Raw genomic sequence first — 25870 nt, 5'->3', positions numbered from 1 at the left:
TCAGAACTGTGTGCAGGCCAGTTAAGTTCCTCCACCCCAAACTCGCTTATTCCATGTCTTTATGGTCCTTGCTTTGTGCACTGGTCCAAATCATTTGGTGGAGGGGGGATTATGGTGTGGGGTTGTTTTTCAGGGGTTTGGCTTGACCCCTTAGTTCCAGTTAAAGAGGTTGTAAACTCAGTTCAATTTTTTATTTTTTTTACAAGCTGAAAGAGAAACACATAACGAGCTAGTATGCATCGCATACTAGCTCATTATGAAATACTTACCTTAGAACAAGCCCCCGCCGTGCCGTATGCTCACCTCTATGACGGGCAACATGTCCAGTCGCCCGTCTTCCGGGATCGCGGCATCCGGCCATGCGCGCGGGAGCCGACAGTCACGGCACGGGTCTCTGAAGAAACAGCACCAGTGGCCGTTCCTTCAGAGTGCATGCGCTAATGACGTCACTGGCTGCATGTAAGGTAAATATCTCCTAAACGGTGCATGTTTAGGAGATATTTACAGTACCTATAGGTAAGCCTTATCATAGGCTTACCTATAGGTACAAGTGTCAGAGGAGGGTTTACTTCCTCTTTAAGGGAACTCTTAAGGTGTCAGCATACCAAGACATTTTGGACAATTTCATGCGCCTAACTTTGTGGGAACAGTTTGGGGTTGGCCCTTCCTGTTCCAACATGACTGCACTCCAGTGCACAAAGCAAGGTCCATAAAGACATGGGTGAGTGAGTTTGGGGTGGAGGAACTTGACTGGCCTGCACAGAGTCCTGACTTCAACTAGATAGAACACCTTTGGGATGAATTAGAGAGGAGACTGTAAGCAAGGCCTTCTCATCCACATCAGTACCTGACCTCACAAATGTGCTTCTGGAAGAATGGTCAAAAATTCCCATAGACACACTCCTAAACCTTGTGGACAGCCTTCCCATAAGAGTTTAAGCTGTTATAGCTGTTGTAGTTGGTGGACCAACTCAATATTGAACCCTATGGACTAACACTGGGATGGCATTAAAGTTCATGTGTATGTAAAGGCAGGCGCCCCAATACTTTTGACAATATAGTGTATCTATATTTATATATATATATATATATATATATATATACACTGCCTGGCCCAAAAAAAAGTTGCCACCTGGATTTAAGTAAACAACTAACTAAACTAAGCATGCAGTAACTGTCCTATTGGATAGTTACTGCATTTGCCCAAAGAATGAGGTCAGCTGACTACCTGAATATACCAAATGACCAGGTTATTCTATCAATGGATTTTTTCTTCCCTGATGGCACGGGCATATTCCAAGATGACAATGCCAGGAATGGATTCATCTGGCTCAAATTGTGAAAGAGTCCACAACTTAACCCCATTGAGAATCTTTGGGATGTGCTGGAGAAGGCTTCACACAGTGGTCCGACTCTCCCATCATCAATACAAGATCTTGATAAAAAATATTGCAACACTGGATGGAAATAAATCTTGTGACATTGCAGAAGCTTATAGAAACAATGCCACAGCGAATGTGTGCCGCAATCAAAGCTAAAGTCAGTCCAATGTGCGTGACCTTTTTTTTGGTGGCGACTTTTATTTTGGCTAGGCAGTATATATATATATACACACACACACTCTTATAAATAAATGTTTTAAAATGTATTAAAAAAACTAAAACATGGACGATGTCAGTAGAGCAGTGGACGTGTCAGTAGGGCAGAGATTGGTGTCACTATAGGGCAGTGCACGGTGTCAGTCGTTTTTTATTTTTAATGTTTTAATTTTGTATTTTTTTTTACAATCTTATTATTTTACTATTTTTTACCTTTTTTTTTTTTTGAGGAACCCCAATGGAGGGCTTTGGTGAAATATCAGCAGGGGGAATCTGCACTGCACTGGGTGATTAGGCTGTGCCCAGGCACACCCCTGTTCACCCCCTGTGCATGCCTATGGAGATGATCAGAAAAGACAGGATCAAACAGCCTTTTTACACAATGTGCAGGATTAACCCCTTAGGTTCCACAGTGAGTATAACAAGCATGCTTCACTGCATATACAGAAAAATTATATTGTTGTGGGTTTATTTCTGCCTTATATAGTTGGGTTCATTAAGGTGAATTAAGGGCGGGCGCCGATTAAAAAAAAAAAAAAAAAAAGCGGAATCTTAATCTGGCAAATTTATAAGGTTGCAGCAGATCAGTAAACTCATAATAACCTATACACTATTACACATTTTTACCTCTTTCAGTTGCAAAAACAGTCACAAATAGGTCAGGGCACCCTATGCCCATCCTCCCCCTGTTACTACGTGTACTGGCTGGGTTGTCCTAATCCTTTAGGTCATTTTTTGCTCTAGAAAGCAGGTTGTTTTTCTTGCTTTGTCTCTGCTGACCTTGTTGCAGTTTACAGTATATAAAGTGTTTACTGACTGATGTTAGGAATTAAAGGGATGGGCTCTAGTTAATCTGACTTCATGTAACCCCCCCCCACCAGAGCCCAGCTGTCTGGTGCAGATTATCAGCATTTGGCAAACAGGGGATGCTCATCACCAAGCACCATGGTAACAAGGGTTAAAAAAGAAATCTTATTGTGTGCCTGGACTCTTCCAGCACCCTATCCACTAATGATTGTTTTAGCACAGGACTTCCTCGCCAATTCCTTTCATGGGGTCATTTCCATTGAATTCGCATCCTGCACATATCTTGGTCTGGGCTGCAGATGGAGGAGTTTCCTATGTTATTGTTTGGTGGGCTGGTCCACCCAACTTTTTCCTAGTGGAGAGCCGATTTGTCCATGTCAAACCCCCCCTCCTTGTTATAGAGATCAGTAATAGAGGCAGTGGGGGGGATTTACAGCAACAAGTGCAGCGCAGAGCTAGCAGGGAATCCCAGAGCAATACACAGCGCAGGAGGGTGCTGAACTACATGCACACAGCCCATGGAGAAGAAGCCTTAGACTGAGAAGACTGTGATCTGGAGGGCAAGCAGCTTCATACCCTGGATAAGGATCCCTTTGCCAGCGCTGAGTCAGTGTATGGGTGAAGCCTCTGGATAAGATTAGGCAGCCAAAGGCAACTCATCAGCTGCTGAGAACTGAGATAAGCAGAGAAGCTTCTCCTTGTGAAGTGGTCATCATCATCAGCTGAAGCAGTCATGGCCATCCTGTGCCTAGTGCTGGGGGTCCTCTCTGTTGTGGGTGAGTGCATTGATGAATTCATTAAATCTTCCCGCTGTAGGCACCCATCCCCTCCCTTCCCTACTGATGGAGTCACACGGTCCATGCAGGAATTTGGTGCACTCATTGTTAGAGCTTTTCTGCAATAAAAGGCATGTGAGCTCAATTCACACCCTGGAAGACTTCCCATTAAATGATGACAATGAGTTTGTTTAGTCAATAACTAGGTTTGTTATTATACATTGTAACTGATTTCAACATTATACATTGTAACTGATTTCAACATTATACATTGTAACTGATTTCAACATTATACATTGTAACTGATTTCAATTTGTCACAATGTGGAAACATCATTGAAGAAAGGAATCTATGGAAGGTTATCCATTCATTCATTATTTTTCAATGACCTCGCCAATAAGGTTGGTTGGTATAAAGTTCAATCTGCCAATCTGTCTCTCTGACCAAGTAACCTGCAGCATTCTAATATGTTCTTGGGTATTTTGTGGTATCTTGGTGCAGGTTGCTGTTGTATGTTCTGTCTGCTAGGACCTGTAGTTCCATAAAAGAGTGGTGTTGTTTGTTATTTATTATTATTTCAGGTTCTTATATAGCGCTGTCAATTTATGCAGCGCTTTACATATACATTGCACATTCACATCAGTCCCTACCCTCAAGGAGCGTACAATCTAAGGTTATGGTGTGAATACACGATTAGAATATCGCCCACCGACTTTTGAAAAAGTATTCGTCGGTCGAAAACGTTGCCAACATACACGGTCCGAACATCGCCTGACCGTTGCCCGCCGACCATCGAAACAGCGTTCGTGCGTGATGAGGTTATACAGATTTAAACTGAACGACCTCAACACCAACGCATAGAATATCGTTCTTTCGCACACGAGACGACAGAATTTTTTGTGTTTTTCAAACGGTATTTTTCGTTCTCAATATCGATATCGCTCATTGATGGCTGGGCATTAGCGAGTAGAATATCGGCCGATCGCTCGCTGAACGGAAATTTTCGGCCGAGTTTCTTATCGGATATTCCAGCCATTAGTGTGGTGTTGTTTGATCTGCCTGCTGGGACCTTTAGCTGGAGCTGGAGCAGGAGAAACAACCATGGTTCTCTAAAACAGGTTGCTATGATATATTCCTGTCTGTTGGGACCTTGGTTCCCACAAGCTAGAGAACCACTTGCAGAACTTCGAGGCAGGTTGCTGTAATACATTTTGCCTGCTGGGATCTGTAGTTCCAAAAATGCTGAGATGCATCTGCGGCAATTTTTTAAGGTTGATGTAGTGTGTTTTGCTGGGGTCTCAGATCCACAACAGCTAAATAACCAATTTGTGATATTCTGATACAACTTTCTGTAGCATATTCTGCCTACTGACATAGGTGTGCGCACAGGGTGTGCCAGGTGTGCCTGGGCACACCCTTATCACCCCTTGTGGTGCAGATTCCCCCTGTTTAGACCCCTGATATTTCACCAAAGCTCCCTAACTAGGCTAACAAAAAAAATAAAATTGTAAAAAAAGAATAAAAAATAACAATAAACCTACTGACACCATCAGTATATACACGTCTATGTGTTTGAGCTTTGGGGTGCACACCCTAATGCAATAGGCTGTGCACACCTATGCCTACTGAGATCTGTGTGACTGAAATGCTTGAGAATCATCTGCAGCGTTCTGATAATGGTTGATGTGGTGTGATCTGCTGAGATCTCAAGTTCCACAACAGCTTGATAACCACATGTGGTACTCAGATACAACTTTCTGTAACATCTTCTGCCTACTGGGACCTATGGTTCCATAAAAGCTAGATTATTAGACCACATGTGGTTCTAATTTACAGGTTGGTATGACATCTTCTGTTTGTTGGGACCAGTACTTTCACAAGATTGTGGTGCTCTGATATATAATGCTGTAGTGTCTTCTACCATCTGGGACCTGTAGTTCCACAAATGTTGGAGAACCATCTGCAGCACTCTGATTATGGTTGCTGTGATGTGATCTGCTGGAATTTCAATTTCCACAACAGCTAAAGAACTACTCTTGGAAAACAGATACAAGTTGCTGTAGTATCTTCTGCCTATGGAGACCTATAGTTTCACAAAAGCTAGAAAACACATGTGGATTAATTTATAAGTTCCTATGACACCTTTTTGTTTGTTGGAACCTGTGGTTTCACAAACTAGAGAATCATTAGTAGTACTCTGAGACAGGTTGCTGTGGTATTTTCTTCCTACTGGCATGAATAATGAATGGTTGGTGTTGCATAGTCTGCTGCGAATCTAAAGATCCACAACAGCTAAAAAACCACTTGCAGTGCTCTCATACAGGCTGCTGTACTATCTTCTGCCTACTGAGATCTATGTTCTCAAATGCTGGAGAACCATCTGCAGCACTCTGATAATGATTGTTGTGGTATGATCTGCTGAAATCTCAAGTTCCACAACAGCTATTGAGCCACCCCTGGTACTCAGATACCTGTTGTATGTAGTATTTTCTGCCTATTGGGAGTGGGACCACAAAAACTAAAAAACTACCTGTGGTTTTAGTTTACTGTGGTTCTTCTTGTTAAGACCTGTACTTTCACAAGCTAAAGAACTACTTATTGTACCTGAGACAGATGATTGTAGTATTTTTCTGCTACCTGGAAGCAATAGTTCCACAATTGTTGGAGAACCATTTGGGGTACTCTGTTAAAAGTTGCTGAGGTGTGGTCTGCTTGGATTTCAAATTCCACAACAGCTAGAGAACCACCAGTAGTACTCTGATACAACTTTACTATCTGTTTCCTACTGGGACCTATAGTTCCACAAAAGCTAAAAAATAATCTGTGTCTCTATTTTATAGGTTTTTATACCATCTTCTGCTTGCTGAGACCTGTAGTTTCACAAGCTTTAGAGCCATTTGTGGTTCTCTGAAACAGGTTGCTGTAGTATATTTATGTCTACTGTAACCTGTAATTCACAATTGCTGGAGAACCATTTGCGACACTGTGATAATATTCATGTGGTGTGGTCTGCTAAAATCTCAAGGCTCACTATATAGTTACATAGTTAATCAGGTTGAAAAAAAAAAACACGTGCATCCAGTTCAACCAAAAAAAAAAAAAAAAAACATACAATCCCAGATCCAGAGGAAAGTGATAAACCCCAGCAAAGTATGTAATTTGCTACAACATAGGAAAAAAAATTCCTTCCTGATCCCTGAAGAGGCAAACAGATATTCCCTGGATCAACTTTACCTATAAATGTTAGTACCCAGTTTTATTATGTACATTTAGGAAAAAATCCAGACCTTTTTTAAAGAAATCTACTGAGCTGGCCAGAATCACCTCTTGAGGGAGTGTATTCCACATTTTCACAGCTTTTACTGTGAAGAAACCTTTCCCTAATTGGAGATTGAATCTCTATTCCTGTAGATGTAAAGATTGCCCCCTTGTCCTCTGGTATGACCTTGAAGTGAATATCGAAACACCAAGTTCACTATATGGACCACTTAGGGCTCTTTCACACGGCCACTCATTTTTTATCTCCGCTGCTGTACTTTTTTTTTCACGGACACGGATGACACTTGTGTCATCCGCTCCGTATGTCCGCATATCATCCCATCCGATTGCGGATGATATACAGACATAATGTTAGTATATGGGGATTGCGGATATCAGCGGATGACACCGCTGACATCCGATTTTGCATCAGTTCCGTTTCCGGAGGAAAAATAGGGTTCTGTTCCATTTCAAAGAACGTAACAGAACTGAAAGGATGAAAATCGGATGTCAGCGGATGGTCATCCGCTGACATCCGCAATCCCATTGACAAGCATTATGTCCGTATATCACCCGCAAACGGATGGGGTGATATACGGACATACAGAACGTCCGTGTGAAAGAGCCCTTATGTTGACCATATCCCCCCTTATCTTCTCTTCTCAAGAGAAAATACATTCAGTTTCTCTAATCTATCCTCATAGCTGAGTTCCTTTATGCCTCTTATCAGTTTGGTTACCCTTCTCTGCACTTTCTCCAGTTCCCCGATATCCTTTTTGAGAACTGGTGCTCAAAACTGGCGCTCTCTCTCTGGAGTCCATACCTCTCTTAATAGGATTTTGCTCACTTTGAAAACCGCAGCTTGGCATTGCATGTTATTATTAAGCTTAGATCTGCCAAAACCCCCAGATCATTCTCCACCATTAATTCCCCCCGTTGTACTCCCGCTAGTATGTATGATGCATGCATATTCTTAGCCCCCATGTGCATAACTTTACATTTATGAACATTAATCCTCTTTTGCCACTACAGCTAGCCCTCCGAGGAAGAGGGTATCTCCCCTCGAAATGTGTTAGCCAGTTTGAGGGTATTCTCATGATTGGGACATTTTCAGGGATCCTGGCTGTCTATGACACTGTGGATACTGATATGCTAGACATTTCATGACATTTGTGAGTGTTCATCTGTTTTATTTATTAAATAAATGTTATTACAAAGGTAATGCCCAAGGCTGGCGTGCCCATTTTTTGTTGTTGTTGTTTTTTAGTGGATTGTCTGTTCTTCCCCTGGCTGGAGGGGGCTGCAAAGTTTTGCTTGTATTGGAAATAGCGGAAGATCTGTGACACTTTATTACTGGAGCATTCTTAAGATGGCAGGAGGTTGTTCATTTGGTTTACAGCTAGAGAACCACCTGCGGTACCAGTGTTGCCAACCATCAGTATATTTACTGGCAGCCAGTAAAGAATGGGCACTTTTCTCCAGCCACTAAATGTCAGTGACAGGAAAGGTTGCCAGTAAAAAAAATATATGGCTGTTACGCTCAGCTGTGAAAACAAAAACAAGAGTTATTTGGTTGTTTTTTTATTAGTTTACTATGAGTATGTTCATTTGTGTAGGATTTAATTTTGTGTAGATTTTCATAGAGCAGAATACATTTGTGGCAACCACTTAAGATCCGACCGCCCGTAATGTACTGTGGACGGTCAGCCCGTGCTTTAGTAAAAAGCAGCACATCCCACACACATTACACATTGTTAGGCACAAATTTAACCCCCTTGATCGCCTTAGATGTTAACCCCTTTCAGCCAGTGTCATTAGTGGAGTGACAGTGTATAGTTTTAGAACTGATCACTGTATTATGGCCGGAATACACGATATTCTACTCGTTAATGCCCAGCCATCAGTGACCGATATCGATATTGTGAACGAAAAATCCCGTTTAAAAAAAAACGAAAAATTCTGTTGTCTCATTTGCGAATGAACGATATTCTATACGTTGGTGTTAAGGTTGTTCATTTAAAATCTGTAGAACATCATCACGCATGCACTGTTTCGATGGTCGGCGGTCAAACGGTCGGGCAATATTTGGCCTGTGTATGTTGGCAACGTTTTCGACCAATGAACACTTTTTCATAAGTCGGTGGTCGAACGATCGGGCGATATTCGGCCCCTGTATTCCAGCCATTAGTGTCACTGGTTCTCACAAAGTGTCAAAAGTCTCAGTGTCCGATTGTCCACCGAAATATCGCAGTCCCGCTATAAGTCGTTGATCGCCGCCATTACTAGTATTAAAAAAAAATAAAATAAAAAAGAATTACACTGTATATACTATCGTTTTTAGACACTATATCTTTTGCGCAAACCAATCTATATGCACTTCTTGGATTTTTTTTTACCAAAAATATGTAGCAGAATACATATTGGCCTAAATTTATTAAGAAAGTTGATTTTTTCTATTTTTTTTATTGGATATGTTTTATAGCAGAAGGTAAAAAATAAATATATATATTTTTTTTCATGAAGGGGGGGGGGTAAATCTTCTGGAGGTCAAGTGGTTAAGAGCTTGGTAGTTCTCATTTTTTACATATATTGATTCCAAAAAAGTGTGCCAAAGTGGATTCATGAGCTTGATTTTTTGTCACAAGTCTGCATTGACACTTTTGTCCATTTATACTGGAAAGGCATTCCTATAAACTGTGGTACTTCTCTTTTTTTTGGTGGTTAGGGGAATGGTGAAGCCAGTTACTGGTGCCTGTAGCCCTCCCTCTTCCCATCTCCGTAGACATTTACCCCACGTACCGTACATGTGTTTATTTGTTGGCAAGACAGCCGTATGTATGAACATCCATCCAGTGTCTTTGGATATTTTAGCTTTTACATTGTTTGGCTCATTTAATTCAGTATGGCAATGTATACAATTATGTATTTGCAGCGCCTTTTATTTATATGAAACATTCTAGAGTTGCTGTCAGATAAGTGGTGCAATTGGAAAATATTCAGTGGTTGACATTATTGGAAGTATTATGCCTCTCTGAGTTTAAGAAATGCCATCAATGAGTTGGTTCTACTGTTGACAAGGCAAGATGGTATCCTGTGGGACTGGGACTATGACGGTTACACATAGCTAAGGCTGGCTATGCCACACAACGTGGGAAAAGGACAAATGTTGGGTTGCCCTGTTTCCTGGAAACGTGTCTGTCCTTCCTATCTCTGTCCTATTCATAGCATTGATATCAAGCACCATTTTTACTAACCAGGCCCAGCAAATATCTGTCAGGTGGTAACCCTGTGTGATCTTTCCACTGGGGTTATTATCACAGCTTATCATGTCATCCCTCATAAATTCTTTCCACAGCTCTAACATTGCACAGTCTGGCTGTAATGTATGAATCATATAATGGTCATCTACCACTTCAGTTTTCCCACCTGCTGTGTGCGTACGTGTCTGAATTTCCCATGTGGGCCCTGAAGGCGGTAGGGTAGGGATTTCCTTTCTATTGTCTTGACTGTGTTTATCAAATGACTATTCTGCAAATAAACCGTACTATTGAGAGGTTAGTGTCCCATTTTTTTTCTTGGAGTATAACTAAAGACAAAACATTTTTAAGATTTGGATAAAATAATGAGGGGTTAAAGTGACACTAAACTTTGGTTGAAAAAAATATATTCCTGGTATAAATAAATCTATTCAAGTATGTATTCTTAACTCGGAAAATTACCTTCTATTGCTCTCTGACTTCTCCAAATCCCCAAAATCCGATCCGACTTCCTGTTGGAGGGTGGCTATGTTTGTTCTCCATGTTCCCACTATATAAGAATGTAGTCATCCTCTCTCACTCCCTCCTAGGAAATTTGTACTGACGGCATGACGGCAACTAGTATGCACTGCTCATTCCAAACAAATGAAATTGAAGGGGAAATGGAGAGGTTCAAGTGGTTCTAAAGCCAAGGCATTTTTTTTTTTTTTACGCTAATGCATTCCTTGCATTAAGTTAAAAAAATGTCCCAGTAACAGTATTGTCCCCTCGCCCCCCTAAATATTCATCACTCGATCCAGCTATGTGCCCGTCTTGTAGCGACTCTCTCCTCTCTCTCTGAATTCACGGGACAGAGCCATTGGCCACTGCTGCTGCCAATCAAATCCTGTTAGCAGATAGCGGGGGGGGTGGGGCCAAGCCACTCTGTATGTGTCTATGGATGCATACGGCCCAACTCAGGAGTACCCAAACGTCTGCACCCATAGCAAGTTGCTCGCTATGGTGGCAGATTCAGAAGAGGAGGAATCAAGACTGCCGGCAGGGAACTCCAGAAAAGGAGGTTTTGGGCCTCTCTGTGCAATTCCATGTTTATTATTTTAGAGAAAAAAATAACCTTTACACGGCTCACTGGAGCTCACAGATGAACCAGTCGAAATTCCTTCAGTGGATAGCCTATCAGCCTTAATTGAAGTATTGAGGGGGGGGGGGGGGTTGTACAGAGACCACAGGTGGCCTACAGGTATGGCATTAAAAAGAAGCTTATTTTTAAAAATGTGAGCAGTGTCTTTTAATATAATGGGAATGCTTCAATACATTGACAATTTTATTATAAAGGTGAACTAACCCTTTAACCACTTGCCGACCGCCGCACGACTATTTACTGCGGCGGTCAGCCCCGTACAGGCAAAGTGACATGTACTACGTAGCTGAGAGCCTCTAGGAGGCGAGCGCACGCCGCCGGAGGCGTGCTCCCGCCCCTGCTCGTTCCCTAACAAGTCTGCGCATGTGACCAGCGGACCCGATGTCCACTGGTCACTCGCGATCTCCCTGTGGAGAGGGAGAAAGGCAGGCGGCTAATGTAAACAAAGCCGCCTGTCATTCTCCCTGATGTAACTGCAGAGATCATACGATCCTGCTATGTAGGATCGTATGTCTCTGTGGTTACATCACTAGCCACACCCCTTTACAGTTAGTCCCTAGGTGTGTCCCTAGGGACACACTTAACCACTGCATCACCAATAAAGTTGACCCCTTCCTTGCCAGTGTCATTTTTACAGTAACAGTGCATATGTATAGCACTGATTACTGTAGTTATGTCACTGGTACCCCCAAAAGTGTCAAAAATGTCAGTCAAGGGTCCGATCTGTCCGCCGCAATGTCGCAGTCCCGCAGAAAAAATGGCAGATCGCCGCCATTACTCGTTAAAAAAATAAACACCAAAAATGACAGAAATCTTTCCCTTAGTTAGTAAACGCAATTACTTTTGCGCAAACCAATCAAAATACGCTTATTGCGATTTTTTTTACCAAACATATGTAGCAGAAAACAAATTGGCCTAAAATGTGAAAAAAAATTATTTTTTCAAAATTGTCGCTCTTTTTTTGTTTAGAGCGCAAAAAGTAAAAATCGCACAGGTGATCAAATACCACAAAAAGAAAGCTCTGTTTGTGGGAGAAAAAGGACGTCAATTTCATTTGGGTACATCGTCGCACGACCGCGCAATTTCCATTAAAGACACGCAGTGCCGAATCGCAAAATAGGGCCTGGTCAGGAAGGGGGTAAAATCTTCTGGGGCTTAGGTGGTTAAGAAACAATGAATATGACTCATTTTATATTATTATAAGTTACTCATATTCTGATTCTGACACCTCCCTTCACCCAGAGTTTTAAGAACTGTACTTCCTCATTACATTGTTTAAATAAGTTCTTGCCATAGCGAAATCTGCGGTGGGAGTGCCCCAAGTTCCAGACCTGCCCATCCTGTCTGGAGCTTGCCTTTTAAGATTGACAGGATGCATGTGCTTAGTAGGTCGGATATCACCCCATAACATGAAAAAAGGATATGAGCAGATAGAACTATATTTGGTGATTATTGTTATGGCTAGTGCTAGTTTTCAATGCAAAAATCTTTTTTCTTTTTTAAACGATGAAAGCTACCTATTGTATTAATCTATAACATATCTTCAAAGTTCCTAACTTGTTTTACATTGGAAAGTAATATATACCCAGTTGTATGAACAATGGCCAATCTTTGATCTCAGTATTTGGTTTGCCTGTATAAATTAGTTGGTTATAAGTATTCATATTACAGTAAATTAGGACTTTTGGCAGAAGAGATTAGTTAGAAGTTTAAGAAATAATGTATTAAGTAAGTTGTAGACTGTACATAGCTGGGAGCTTAGTGTTCTTGCAGTAACTTTCTATCCAACGCTGGGCATACCTTTTAACTAGTAAACATTACTGCTGTAAGCGGGTCTGTTCTTCCCTGCAAATAAACTGAAAAGACACGTCCCCTCCTGAGTCACAGTGACAGTGTCTCTCCACGTCAGGTGGTCCTCTCCCGGCTTGCCTTGCTCCAATCCAGCAGACCCGCACATGAGGCTCCGGCTGCTCTGTTAGGCTCCCATGCACCATGACATCACACAACAGGCTCAGGCACCGCCTCCACCAGACCTGCCCCCCACCAGTGCAACCTGAACACACTATAGCAGGCACTCGGATGTTCTCAGCTGGCTCCGGACAGGAACTGTGCATGGGCAGTTCCGCTCTGAGTGTCACAGCCATCTGGCAACCTTTTCCTGTCAATGGCATTTACTGGCAGGCGAAAAGTGCCCATTTTTTTACTGGCTACCAGTAAAAATACTGACGGTTGGCAGGGGCTGGCTGGCAACTTTCAATACAATTCAGAGGCCCATGGTTCCGCGACTTGGCCCCTCCCACTCTCCTTCTTTCCGGCCTCCTTCTGACCCCCATTCCAGGCTGAAGCTCTGTTCCAGGTACTCTCTACCTACCCACGGCGGAATCCAGGTTCCCAACCTGCCAGCAGGGGGCGGTTAAGGGGAGCCGGGACAGCTCAGTTGGGGCTGGCGGGGGGAGAGTCTGCAGCAGGGCATGGCACCGGCTTCTGCTCAGACACAGTTTACACCATCCATGCTGGAGGGGGGGGGGGGGGCTGAACTCTGTCCTTGTCTTCATCCTGCACTCAGTAGGTCAGCATTGGGGACTTTTTCACCAGTAATAATTTAGGCATGTCTGTGGCAGAATCAGTGCAGCCTTTTTACAGGGCATAAGAGCGGCCCAGGGGTCAATTGCCCCCCTGCCCCAGTCCTCCCCTGACGGTTTGCAACACTGGCTCTATCCCTCTTTTTTAGTTGTACTCATGGGTGACAAAGCTCTGTTTGGCTTCCCCAGTTGTGCTTATGGGTGACAAAGCTCTATTCCACTTTCCCAGTTATGCTTATGGGTAACAAGTCTGTGGCCCTATTTCTCAGTTGTGCTCATGGGTGATAATGCTCTGTTCCTCTTTCCCAGTTGTGTTCCTGAGTGACAACGCTCTATCCCTCTTTCCCAGTTGCGATCATGGGTGAAAACTCTGTGTCCCTCTTTCCCAGTTGTGCAATTGGCCGGCATAGCAGAGGAATTATTCTTCTATCATAAAAAAGATATCATCCTTTAATGTCATACATCTGAAAAGACTGGTCTGAGTGTGTGGTCTCCCTGTATCTTCAATCAACATTTATTTGTCTTATTGATGTGTTTTCCTTACCATGGTCTGGTAAGGATTCAATTTTACCGGGTGTAGGGATTATTGTTTCACCCCTCTCCCTGCCTCATTTACCCTTTGGAAGAGGATTTCCACTGTGCACCCTCCTCCCTCTGCATTTTATTAGAGGTTCATATTGTGCACCTTTCCACTCATTCTGGTAAGAAGTACCTATTCCTATCCCTCTATATATCACCTTGAGGTGTTTTCGCATATTTTTTAATTTTCCATTAACTCTGGAGGTGCTGGGTCACGTTTTTTTACAATATTTATTTATCAATTTTTCCGGTATTATGCTATGGCCTTTTTTCTTTTCAATTGAGGGTTATTTGATGCCATTACACTTTACTCACATCACAACCGGACTCTGCATTTCTTGAAAGAAACAGGATTGAGTTACATGCCATTTATTTACTCATCTCTGGTAAGCAGTTTCTCCATCAGATGTGGATTTTCAACCACTTTTCGTACCAAAATTTATGAACTATATTTTATTTCAATTTTTGGACTATATATTTTGTTCATATTTCACTTATTGAGCGTGAATATAATTTTTTGGGGTGTTGTCACACTTGAAGTTGCAGCGTTTTCATTGTCACACTAGCGCGGTTATTTTATACTGTTTTAGATGGGTGACAATGCTCTGTCCCTTTTTCCCAGTTGTGCAGATGGGTGACAACGCTCTGTCCTACTTTCCCAGTTGTACTCATGGGTGACAATGCTCTTTTCCTCTTTCCCAGTTGTGCTCCTGTGGGACAACGCTCTATCCCTCTTTCCCAGTTGTGCTCCTGTGTGACAAAGCTCTATCCCTCTTTCCCAGTTTTGATCATGGGTGAAAACTTTGTGTCCCTTTTTCCCAGTTGTGCTCATGGGTGACAACGCTCTGTCCCTCTTTCCCAGTTGTGCTCATGGGTGACAACGCTCTGTCCCTCTTTCCCGGTTGTGCTCATGCTTTCGGTGTAGCAGCCTTTATACCACAAAACCCAGTGCACCTGAGGCTTTTTTGTAAAGTGTCCCAGAAGAAACAATTGCTACTAATTGTTCAGCACCATAGTGTGGTCTTGCTATCCAATAAGTACTTGCCTTTGTGAGCAATGTGATGTATGCTCACTCCAGGGTTATGCATTGCAGTGTACAGTCTACAGACCACTACCCTAGAAGCACAGGGCATCACAGCTGCTTTTTGCAATGAAGTGCAGAGGGGTGGCCAAGATATTTAGAGTTACGGTAGTTCATTTTTTCATGAAAATACAAACTTGCCCTTAAAGCTGAACTCCAGGAAACCTACAAATTCTCTCTTGCCATTTTGCTGCGCCCACACTGCAAGGATTAACTGCTCATTTCTTTCTAGAAAATCTTGAAAAGTATGTTTACTTACCTCCTGAATGCTCCTCGGCACTGCTAGACTGGTCCCTGCAGCCTCTTCTCCCCTACATGCCAGCAGCCTGAGGCCCTCTGACACCATCAAGACTAATGCAGGGTATATAGTTCTGAATGTAAGGACGCTGAGGGACAGTTCACTGCCGGAGAATGGGGGAATTCTTTTTGCCCATGAAGGGTGCTTTTACTGTCCCCTAGACCATACAAACAGGTAACCCTTGCAGTTTTGGTGGAGTATTACTTCAAGATAGAATTTTAATTTTGGAGAGGCTTTAATAATCCATAAGAACCAAAAACAAATTTTGCCCATGGGACTTTGATGATTTGTGCAAAATGAAATTGATAACAATCAAAAATTCAACAAAAAATAAAATACAAAATGTATTTCATATTACAGTTAAAATCAAACAAGTTCGACATTATATATGTCCTGATAAACATATCACAATATACATAAATTCCTGTTAATTTTTTATATATATATATATATATATATATATATATATAAATACATATATATATATATATATATATATATATATATATATATATATATATATATATATATATATATGTGTGTGTGTATACAAAGTTGCAAGAGCACTTAAATTGGTGCTCTCTACGTGTTTCGTGGAACAATGCCTACTTCCTCAGTAGACAAAATTATTTGGTTTGTGTGAACCTGTGGGAAGATCATATCATAAGCAAAGCAAGCAAATATGTAAAAGATGAACTTCAATATATATGTAAATAGGACCACCTAAAAGGGAGGTGGTGGTAGATCCCCTAATATAGAAAGCATACTTACACAGCAGTTGAAACAACTGTTTTTAACATGTTTTTATTAGGACATGTATAATGTCAAACTTGTTTGAATTTAACTGTAATATGAAATCAATTTTGTATTGTTTTTGAACATAATGTTATCAATTTCATTTGGCACAACACATCAAAGTCCCATGGGCAAAATTTACTTTTTGGTTCCTTTTAGTTTTAGGGACTGAGTTCTGCCTTTGTCTCAGCACCTGTTGCCCTCTTTTTTCTTTTTTAACAATTCATATATGTAAAAGCTCTGGAGAGAAATTGTCTGTGATGCCCATAGCATCCAATTGGTTTGCAGTTGTCATCTTGAAATAAGGACCAGTTCATACTAGAACATGCGCATTTCCCTGCAGGCCCATGCATTCTAGTTTTGATAGCCCCTTCATTTCAGTGGACTGCAAACGTACCGGGACTCAGAAAAAGTAGTGCAAGCTCTACTTTTTCAGACCGCGCAGCACCAAACTGCATGGCACTGTGGTCTGGTGACGGCAAACTCAGATCCATTTGGGGTGCCATTACCAATTAATCTTGCAGGGGCGGCTTGTTCATGTGCGGTGAGAGAAACGCCCACGGAATGCACCTTTCCGGCACCATGTTCCAGTGTGAGCCAGCCCTTTTGGAAGGACATCAGGGACAAATATTTTTCCTTTCAGACACTTCCCATACCCAAGACCCATTTGTAATTGTAACTGTAAACTGTAATTAACAAAATAAAAAAATACCAAATATTGGTTTATTATGTAGATACAAGCTACAACATTGGTATAAAGCACTTTATTTGATGTTTTGTTATTGTAGCAGTTGTATTTTTCTTTTTGTCATGCATTGTTAGGCACTTCAAGAGCCTGAAATCTTAGTTTACTGGGTCCTCTTCTAATTCTAGTCTGTGTAGAAAGTCTAGTGCTTCATTCAAGGGCCCCGTTGTGTATTTTCTTCAAATATTTCTTTTACAGCATGCCCAAGCATCATGCATGTGTTCTCCATACAGCCTCAACAAAGAGACAATAACCCTTTTTAGAGGGCAGACAAGCAACTTGGAGTAAAACAAAGAGCGGCTGTACTTTACATCATTCTCAAAGCGGGCAACAAACTTTTACTGCTCATAGAGCGAATGGAAAAAGTCTAGCAAGTGTAATGTAAACAGAGTAAGCAGAACAGAGAAGTTTGTCTAGAGCAACACATTAGGGTTTTATGGTGGGAGAGTGCGACTTAGACGGTACAGTCTGCCACCTGCAACACTTTTACGTCATGAATACCAATAAAAGCCAATTTTACTGAGAGATCTAAATGTGCTACAGTGCGTTCCGTCAGTGCTGCAAGAATAGTGAGACTGGTTGGACCTGGGCTTTGTTAATGATTTGCATTGATATGTAACAATATTTCTGCCCAATATAGCAGCAAAAACACTTTAAAGTAAACCTATCACAAGCCTTGGCAATCCAAAAGTAGAATATGATGTATATATTAATCCGAGGTTGTATTCAATGACGATCAAATAAAATCTGATCACGAGATCCAGATATACGTAGATATGTGATATTTAAGGGCCAGTACACACCATAGAAACCCAGTCGGGATGCGTTCCAGATGCTTTTCTTTTATTTTTTTTTTCTTAGAAAAGTCTTCATCAAATGATTACAATGACTTATCACCTGAATCACCTTTGACAGCAGACAGCATTATTTCGAAATGGTACACTAATAACACACAGTCTTTGATTTCAACAATATGTTTACAGTTTGAATTCAAATTTTGGAAATTCGGATGAATTTAGTTTCGTTATTTGGAGAATTCGGTAAAAAAAAAGTAATTTGGGGATTCGGATATATCCAGATGCTTTTCTGCATGTGCGTTTTTGACAAGTTTTAATGCTTTTTGGTGCGTTTTTGATGCAGTCCAGTACATTTTTCCCCCTCTTGTATCTTAACTTTGAATAAGGACATGTTCGTTCCATTGCGTTTTTTGGAGCATTTAGGTGCATTCCAGTGCATTTTTTATGCGTTTTACAGCGTTCCAGGGCAGGAAAAATACAGCATGTTCTACTTTTTTTTCTGTAACTGCAAGCACTGGTCTGAACTATGCAATTGGAAACTGTATAACCTACTTTCCATGCATTTTTGATGCAGAAATAAAACAATCCCCATCAGCCCTTGCGCGTCTGGTCGAGGTCAGTATGACATGTCCGTGGTCTTGCAAGCTCCTGGTATTTTGTTATCACATCCCTCAGGATACTGCAGGATCGGGCAGAGGGAAAGCCAGAGGGTGGGTGTGCGGTGTCATCAGTAGCTGGCTGCCTGGGTACCCAGATAAGGTAGTCAGATGAAGAGCACCAAGATGGCAGCACAGGACCCAATGTTTGTCACCCGAACAGTGGATTGCCATGGGACAGTCCTAGATTTGCTAATCAGGTGAGTATAGGTTTTGTAGAGAGCCCAGGAATATAGGTAAGAGTAAAAAACAGGGGAGGGGATGAGTACCACTTTACGCTGGTCATACAAAGTAAGATTTTAATTCAAAATTTCCCCAAAAAAAGACCACTGCAGCACTGCTTCACCGCTACTGCCTGGTTGCTAGGATCGCCAGATGTCTAGCAATCATTGATGTCACCTATTGAAGGCCCCAGCATTCAGAGCGGAGTTCGGAGGAGGAGGATGTAACTTCCTCCTCTTCCTCCTAGTGTTTAGCTTCACCCACTTCCAGCCTCTGAGTCAGTGACCCCCTGCTCAGTCTGAGGTGAGGCTGGGCACCAGGGATGAAACATGTCATGAGGGAGCCTGGCAAAACCCCATACAGAAAGGGTGGCAGCTGAGCTGCTGTTCGAGGAGGATTGTTGACACCAGCAGAGGGCTGGGAGGAGGAGGTCACATCCTTAGATCTCAGGGGTACATGCTGCGTCAAGTAGTCTATCACTTTTGGGGGTATGTAACCCCCCCCCAACCAGTGGAGGACTACAAGTGCCAGCATGAACCCTTGAGATCTATGGATGTGATTCCTCAAAAAGTCATCAGTAGATGGACTTGGACTGCAAATCATATGTATTTTTAATATAACACTACTTTTAACAATGTTGAATTTTTATTCTTTGGGGGGGGGGGGGGGTGCTCACCACCATTGGAACACCCAAGTACCCTTAAAATTAAAAAAAAAAAATGTATCCATACCTTTTTCCAGGTATCTTTTGCCTGGTTGTGTCAGGCAACAACATAAAGATGTGGCCCCACTCTCTGCAGTTTTTGTTTTTCTTGTGAGTCCAGTGGGGGGGGGGGGGGGCATGGGTTAAAGAATATTGGGTGTCATTTATCTAGAAGAGGACCTGAGCTGTATCACTAGACCAGTGAGTCTGCAGGGGGCCGCTCTGGAGTTCAGGTGAGTATAGAAGCCGAAGTTGCTTTTTTAAAAACAAGCCATGGGACCTGTCTTTAAGCAATTGGCCCAAGCTAGAAAGCACTGAACTAAATTAGCGTACAGCGGGGTTGATTGAAGAAGAGAATAGTAGAGCGTGTATACATGAGCTTTAGGGACCAAGGTTTAGGGACCTTTATACATGAGCTTTAGGGACCTCTATACATGAGCTTTAGGGACCTTTATACATGAGCTTTAGGGACCTTTATACATTTGAAACATGCAGAAAAACTGAAGAAAGTGAAGGTGCAGCCATATAAATAACTACTTATTTTAAAGTGTGACTACTCTGGCCAGAGGTAGAAGGAGAATTTCTCAGAGTCCATAATTGCAAACCCCTCACCAGAATCAATACCAGCTGTCAGCAATTGTATTTGAATATTTACACACACTTTTTAAAAGTTTGAAAGCTCTGATCACTATGCTAGCTTCTCATCCAAATACTTTTAAGGTATGCATAGAGTCAGACAGAGCACAGCTTTACAGGACACAGAAGATGGGAGTCCTGATCCCATGCTCTGGCACCATAGCAGCCATGTGAGCTGATAATTCTATCGCTGGTTCTGGCCGGTGCTTCTTTCAGTGATAATGCTAATTGTGCTTGTGTCTGCTGGGAAATGGGATATTGGGTTTCTGAAGCTCTTTATACAGGATAACTAAAGTGAATGTATGTTGATTTTGTACATTTTGTATATATTTTCTTTTTGAAATTATGGTCAAAACTAAAACTTAACTTTTAAAAAAATATATTTTTAGGCAGGAACCCATAACCAGAATATTTTAAATTTTAATATGCAGAAAGAAGGTGCCACTCTTGGTTCATTTCTAAATGTTTTCAGTTTCTCTTTACATTCTGCAAAGGCTGCTGTTCATAGAGCTCAGTAGCTCAATGTGGAATATTTACACAAAAGTGAATGAATCAGAGCAGTGACTTGTCCTCACTCACCCCATCTGTAAAGCTGGCAATACATTATACACTTTTTTTGTTCCATTTCCTTTAGATTTACCTTTAACTATGTAGTGCATGGGCCTTGCTTCTTGCATAAAAATTGAAAGTGTTTAGGTTTGACCTTGTGTTTTTGGTAAATCTAAAGGAAAATTGTAAAATGTATGGCCAGCCTAAAGCCCCGTACACACGCAACGATTATCGGCCGACCGATCGTCCGACTTTTGTCCAAGTTGTGTTTTGTTGGTTGGAATGTGCCTAGACTGCACACAAATTTTCTCGGCCAACAAAATTCTACTTCAGAAGTGATGTCATGTGTTGGTTTGTTTTCTTTGTGTTTTTTCTTCACTGAGCATGCCCAGACTTGCTCATCAGATTTTTCCCTGTCGAAATCTGTACTGACTGCACGAAAATCGGCCGTTGTGTTGACGGCCAACAAAAATTTTATAGTCTGCACACCAGATTTTTTTTGGCCGAAAAGTCGGAGTTGGTTGTCGGACGCATCATACTAACAAGCCGAAAATCGGCAGATCGGACGTTGGCCGAAAATTCCCTGCCAATTTTCGACGCGTGTGTACGGGGCTTAAGGCTCTGTTTGAGGTTTAATCACAAATGGGAAATTTTGAAAGAAAACAGGCTGTTCTCCCTCTTTAGAAAACCCAGTAGTGCTTTGTGAATCCTTTTTCATTGGTGCACCCAGTATATGTGATATATATGTCCTCATTTATCTTAGCAACTAATCTGTTTCAGACCTTCTTGATGAAAATGAATGTGACTTTTGATCAGCAACTAGAAAGAGAGGAAGTTACAACATTGGGTTTTGGAAGCAGGCTTACCAACAACACAACTTTTCAAATAGGCTAAAGGCACTGGTATAAACAGACATTTGAGCAATGGTTTTACTGTTCCCAGACTACCTACCTAAAGTCTTCTATACAGCTGGATGCTTCACATGCAGCAAATATAATGCGGCACCTCGACTTGGCACTGCCTGTCAATGTGACCATGTCATCTGTTCATGTCAAAGGGCCTTGCCACAATCTAGAAAGCCAAATGCTTGGCTTGCAGTTGCCGCGCATCACTCCCGTTGTAATTTGCAGTTTGGCAACAAACAAAAGCAAACAATAAAACAGGCATTCGGGAGACAGCAAGACAGCTGTTGCTTAGTCCCATTTTGAAAAGCGATCCTCCGTCGATTGCTTTTCGGAAAAGAAGCATGCACAACCCAAGTCTTGAGGAGCTCTGTGAAATCTATTTGCAGTGGTTTCAATAAATTAAGGTGATTGCAATGGACCTAATCTAAGCTATGCAAATTTGGATATATACACTATATTGACAAATGTATTGGGGTGCCTGCCTTTACACGCACATGAGCTTTAATGGCATCCCTGTCTTAGTCTGTAGGATAAAATATTGAGTTGGCCCACCCTTTGCAGCTATAGCAGCTTCAACTCTTCTGGGAAGGCCGTCCACAAGGTTTAAAAGTGTGTCTATGGGAATGTTTGACCATTCTTCCAGAAGCACATTTGTGAGGTCAGGCACTGATGTTGGACGAGAAGGACTGGCTCGCAGTCTCCGCTCTAATTCATCCTAAAGGTATTCTATCGGGTTGAGGTCAGGACTCTGTGCAGGCCAGTCAAGTTCCTCCACCCCAAACTCGCACATCTATTTTTTTATGGACCTTGCTTTGTGCACTGGTGCGCAGTCATGTTGGAACAGGAAGGGGCCATCCCCAAACTGTTCCCAATAAGTTGGGAGCATGAAATTCTCCAAAATGTCTTGGTATGCTGATGTCTTAAGGGTTCCCTTCACTGGAACTAAGGGGCCAAGCCCAACCCCTGAGAAACAACCCCACACCATAATCCCCCCTCCACCAAATGATTTGGACCAGTGCACAAATCAAGGTCCATAAAGGCATGAATTAGCGAGTTTGGGGTGGAGGAACTTGACTGGCCTGCACAGAGTCCTGACCTCAACCTGACAGAACATCTTTGGGATGAATTCGAGCGGAGACTGCAAGCCAGGTCTTCTTGTCCAACATCAGTGCCCGACCTCACAAATGTGCTTCTGGAAGAATGGTCAAACATTCCTATAGACACACTCCTAAACCTTGTGGACAGCCTTCCCAGAAGAGTTGAAGCTGTTATAGTTGCAAAGGGTGGGCCAACTCAATATTGAACCCTCCAGACTAAGACTGGGATGCCATTAAAGTTCATGTGCGTGTAAAGGCAGGTATCCCAAAACTTTTGGTAATATAGTGTATATTATATCAAAAAAAGCAAAACAATGCATGACATGACTATTCAATGACATCAAAATACGTAATTAAATAAATTAACTAAAATATCAGCAATCTACTGACAAAAAAGATAGAGTTAGTGTGAGACATTTATAAACTAAGCACTTTGTTCTGGATACTCCCCAGAAGCCTTTTGAACTACAACTGTTTGGAAATAGAGACTGGAAAAAGTAACTCATTTTATCTGTGAATAATGGTGGGAATAGTAATAAAAATAACATGCCTGTGCTATCACAAATAAGGCTGGTGCAGTGACAGACATAGATATGTCCAGCTTGACAAATTAGATGTTTCTGAAAATAAAGAGAAAAAGCTGAAAGTTATGAGATAGGTGGGAGGTTGTGAACACAAAGCATTTGATTGCAAAATATAAAACCAGGATTTTCCTGGTCCAGCCTGACACCAGTAAATAATTCTGGCTGCCATTTTCAGTTTAAGAGGCATTTTATGTGGGAGATGGAGAGGCATTACTATTATTATTACACAGGATTTATATAGCGCTGACAGTTTACGCGCCTTACAACATGAGAGTTGACAGTAGAATACATCAGACTTTAATACAGTAGGAATCAGGGATTCTGATGGAGAAATAAATGAACAGTTGTTAGGTGGGGAACAGATAGGCTTCTCTGAAGAATTGAGTTTTCAGGGGTAGTCCAAATGTAGACAAATTAGGAGATAGTCGGACAGATTGGGGTAGAGCATTCCAGAGGATGGGAGAGGCTTGGAAGAAGTCCTGGATGTGAGCATGGGAGAAGGTGACAAGGGAGCTAGAGAGCAGGAGGTCTTAGAAGGAGCGAAGAGGACAAATGGACCTAATGTCATTAGCTTAATTCACTAGAATAAAGGTAGATATTCTGAACAAATCACAAAGTTGATAGTCAAGTTGGTAGAGCAGTAAAAAAAGAGCAATTCTGACTGGTCTCTAGGGCTTGTTTACATGAGCGGCAACCTTTGCTGCCACTCTGTACAGTGGTCCATGGTGGTTGCATTGCACGCAGTTGCAGGGCAATTTCAGTGCAACTCTTTTCACTTGAGTGGGTCACATTAGCTAGCGGTAAAACACAACAAGGTATAGTTTTTGCCACAGCGTGTGTACAACCCCCTCCAGCTGCTATATTCAATTGATGGGGATAGTCAAGGGGGAATAAAAACTCGGCTGCGGCTCAACTTCCTAAAATAGGTTTTGCACTGGTTTGTAGGGATGGGCTTCATGTTCGAGTCGAACCTAAGTTTGACTCGAACACAGCCCATTCGCCGAATGGCGAACAAATGGGCTTCTTCGCGAGAACTTTCCAGTTCCTGCATCCATAATGCACTGTGCACTGGCAGTGCATTATGTGATTCTGCCCTCCATGCTTTGGCCAAGAAAATCATCTGTGCCATGATTGGCCAAAGGCAGGTGCCTTTTAACTTTAGCCAATCATGGCTCAGGGGTGGCTGTTAAGCTCACTACAATCTCCCTGAAGGAATTCCACTTATAAATCACCCGCTGGCCTAGGGAAGCAAACCCACAACCTCTCAATTGCAAGCCTAGTATTCTACCACCTATGGCACCATCAAGCCTGCTTAGGCTGAACACACTCCCCCTGCCTAACTAACTTCTAGAGATAGAAGTTAGTTAGTTAGTTAGTTAGTTAGTTAGTTAGTTAGTTAGTTAGTTAGTTAGTTAGTTAGTTAGTTAGTTAGGCAGGGAGAGAGTGTTTAGCCTAAACAGCCTTGACAATGGCATAGGTGGCAGAATACCAGGCTTGCAATTGAGAGGTTGTGGGTTTGATCCCTTGGCCAGTGGGTGATTTATAAGTGGAATTCCTTCAGGGAGAGTGTAGTGAGTTTAACAGATAGTGTAGTATAGTTAATAATACATTGCTGGCAGAAAGAGAGATTTTTGCTTTTTACAGTTTGTTGAGATCAGAAGATAGTGCAGTGTATAGCACAAAGTTTTATATATATACTGGCGGTACAACCAGTAACATATTTCCTGTCTTAGGGTGGCTCCACTCTATGGTGAAGCAACAGAGCAAACCTTGGAAAGTATCATTGTCAACCAGTGAAGAGGGTAGTGGTAGGTGGCTTTACATAAGAAAAAATTAAAGACTAACTTTAGTTAACACATTTTAGAAGTTACAGCAACAGTTTTAGTCTTTTAGGTTTTAAAATGTTGACCATTGTAGGTACCTCTGTCAGCTTTAGATGGTTTGTCTCAACCCTCTTACTGAAACTTTTGCTGGACAGCTCGGTTTGTTAAAGGAAGTTAAAAAAAAGTTGAAAAAAATAACAAACTTACAGACAGGATTAACAGCTGATACGATTATGTTACAGGAGGGACTCTGGCTCGGTTCACACTTGTGCGATGCGGGAAGGCTGCAAATTCGCAGCCTGTTCCCGCATCGCATCCGCACTTCTGGCAGTTTACACTGCCATATGCGATACGCAGAGGGTGTCAATTAAATGTTAACGACACCCCCAGTTTGATCGCATATCGCAGTGCGATCTGACAGTTCGCACAGGATCGGATCGCACAAGTGTGAACCACTGTGCGATCCGATCCTGATGCGGCTGAAAAAAGGGTCCTGTGCGTCTTTGGTGCAGATACAGTGCGAATTCAGCCATACAAAGTGTATGGCTGAATTCGCATCCGCACATGAGATCGCATGTAATGAAGGAGCAGTGCGCTCTGAATTACATGCGATCTCCGCAGCCGCAATAATGTGAACCGGCACTCCAAAAATTAAAGACTGCTGTGTAAATCCTACTGATAGACTGCATGATACTGTATATATCACTTTTGATTTGTCCCATAGTTACACTCACAAGAGTGAGTTTATGCTGTTGCTGAAGTAAAAGGAAATACTCATTCATCAAAGTAATGACTGAATATGGCATTTTGCTCCCATGTGTCAATTTATTAAAGCAATGCACTTTTACAACAGGATTCAATAAAATCATCTATATACTGCTCCAAAAAATTAGAGAAACACATTTTAATCAGAGTATAGCATCAAGTCAACATCCTGGGATTATTGATCTGGTCAGTTAAGTAGCAGAGGGGGTTGTTAAT

The 25870-nt window shown here is 41.9% G+C and overlaps 1 protein-coding gene across 1 annotated transcript in view; it reads left to right on the top strand.

The window, feature by feature from the left end:
• Nucleotides 1-2644: 2644 nt before the first annotated feature.
• The window catches only part of PODXL (podocalyxin like), a 148064-nt gene continuing 124838 nt past the window's right edge, over nt 2645-25870 (top strand). The window contains exon 1 of the mRNA XM_082253521.1: nt 2645-3181. Within this exon, the coding sequence (XP_082109647.1) occupies nt 3139-3181 (43 nt within the window). The 5' untranslated portion in view covers nt 2645-3138. The remainder of the gene's footprint in view (nt 3182-25870) is intronic.

This window comes from Pelophylax lessonae (genome assembly GCF_965119305.1).
Source record: "Pelophylax lessonae genome assembly, chromosome: 4".
Lineage (NCBI taxonomy): Eukaryota > Metazoa > Chordata > Amphibia > Anura > Ranidae > Pelophylax > Pelophylax lessonae.
This window is presented reverse-complemented; position numbering and strand designations above follow the sequence as displayed.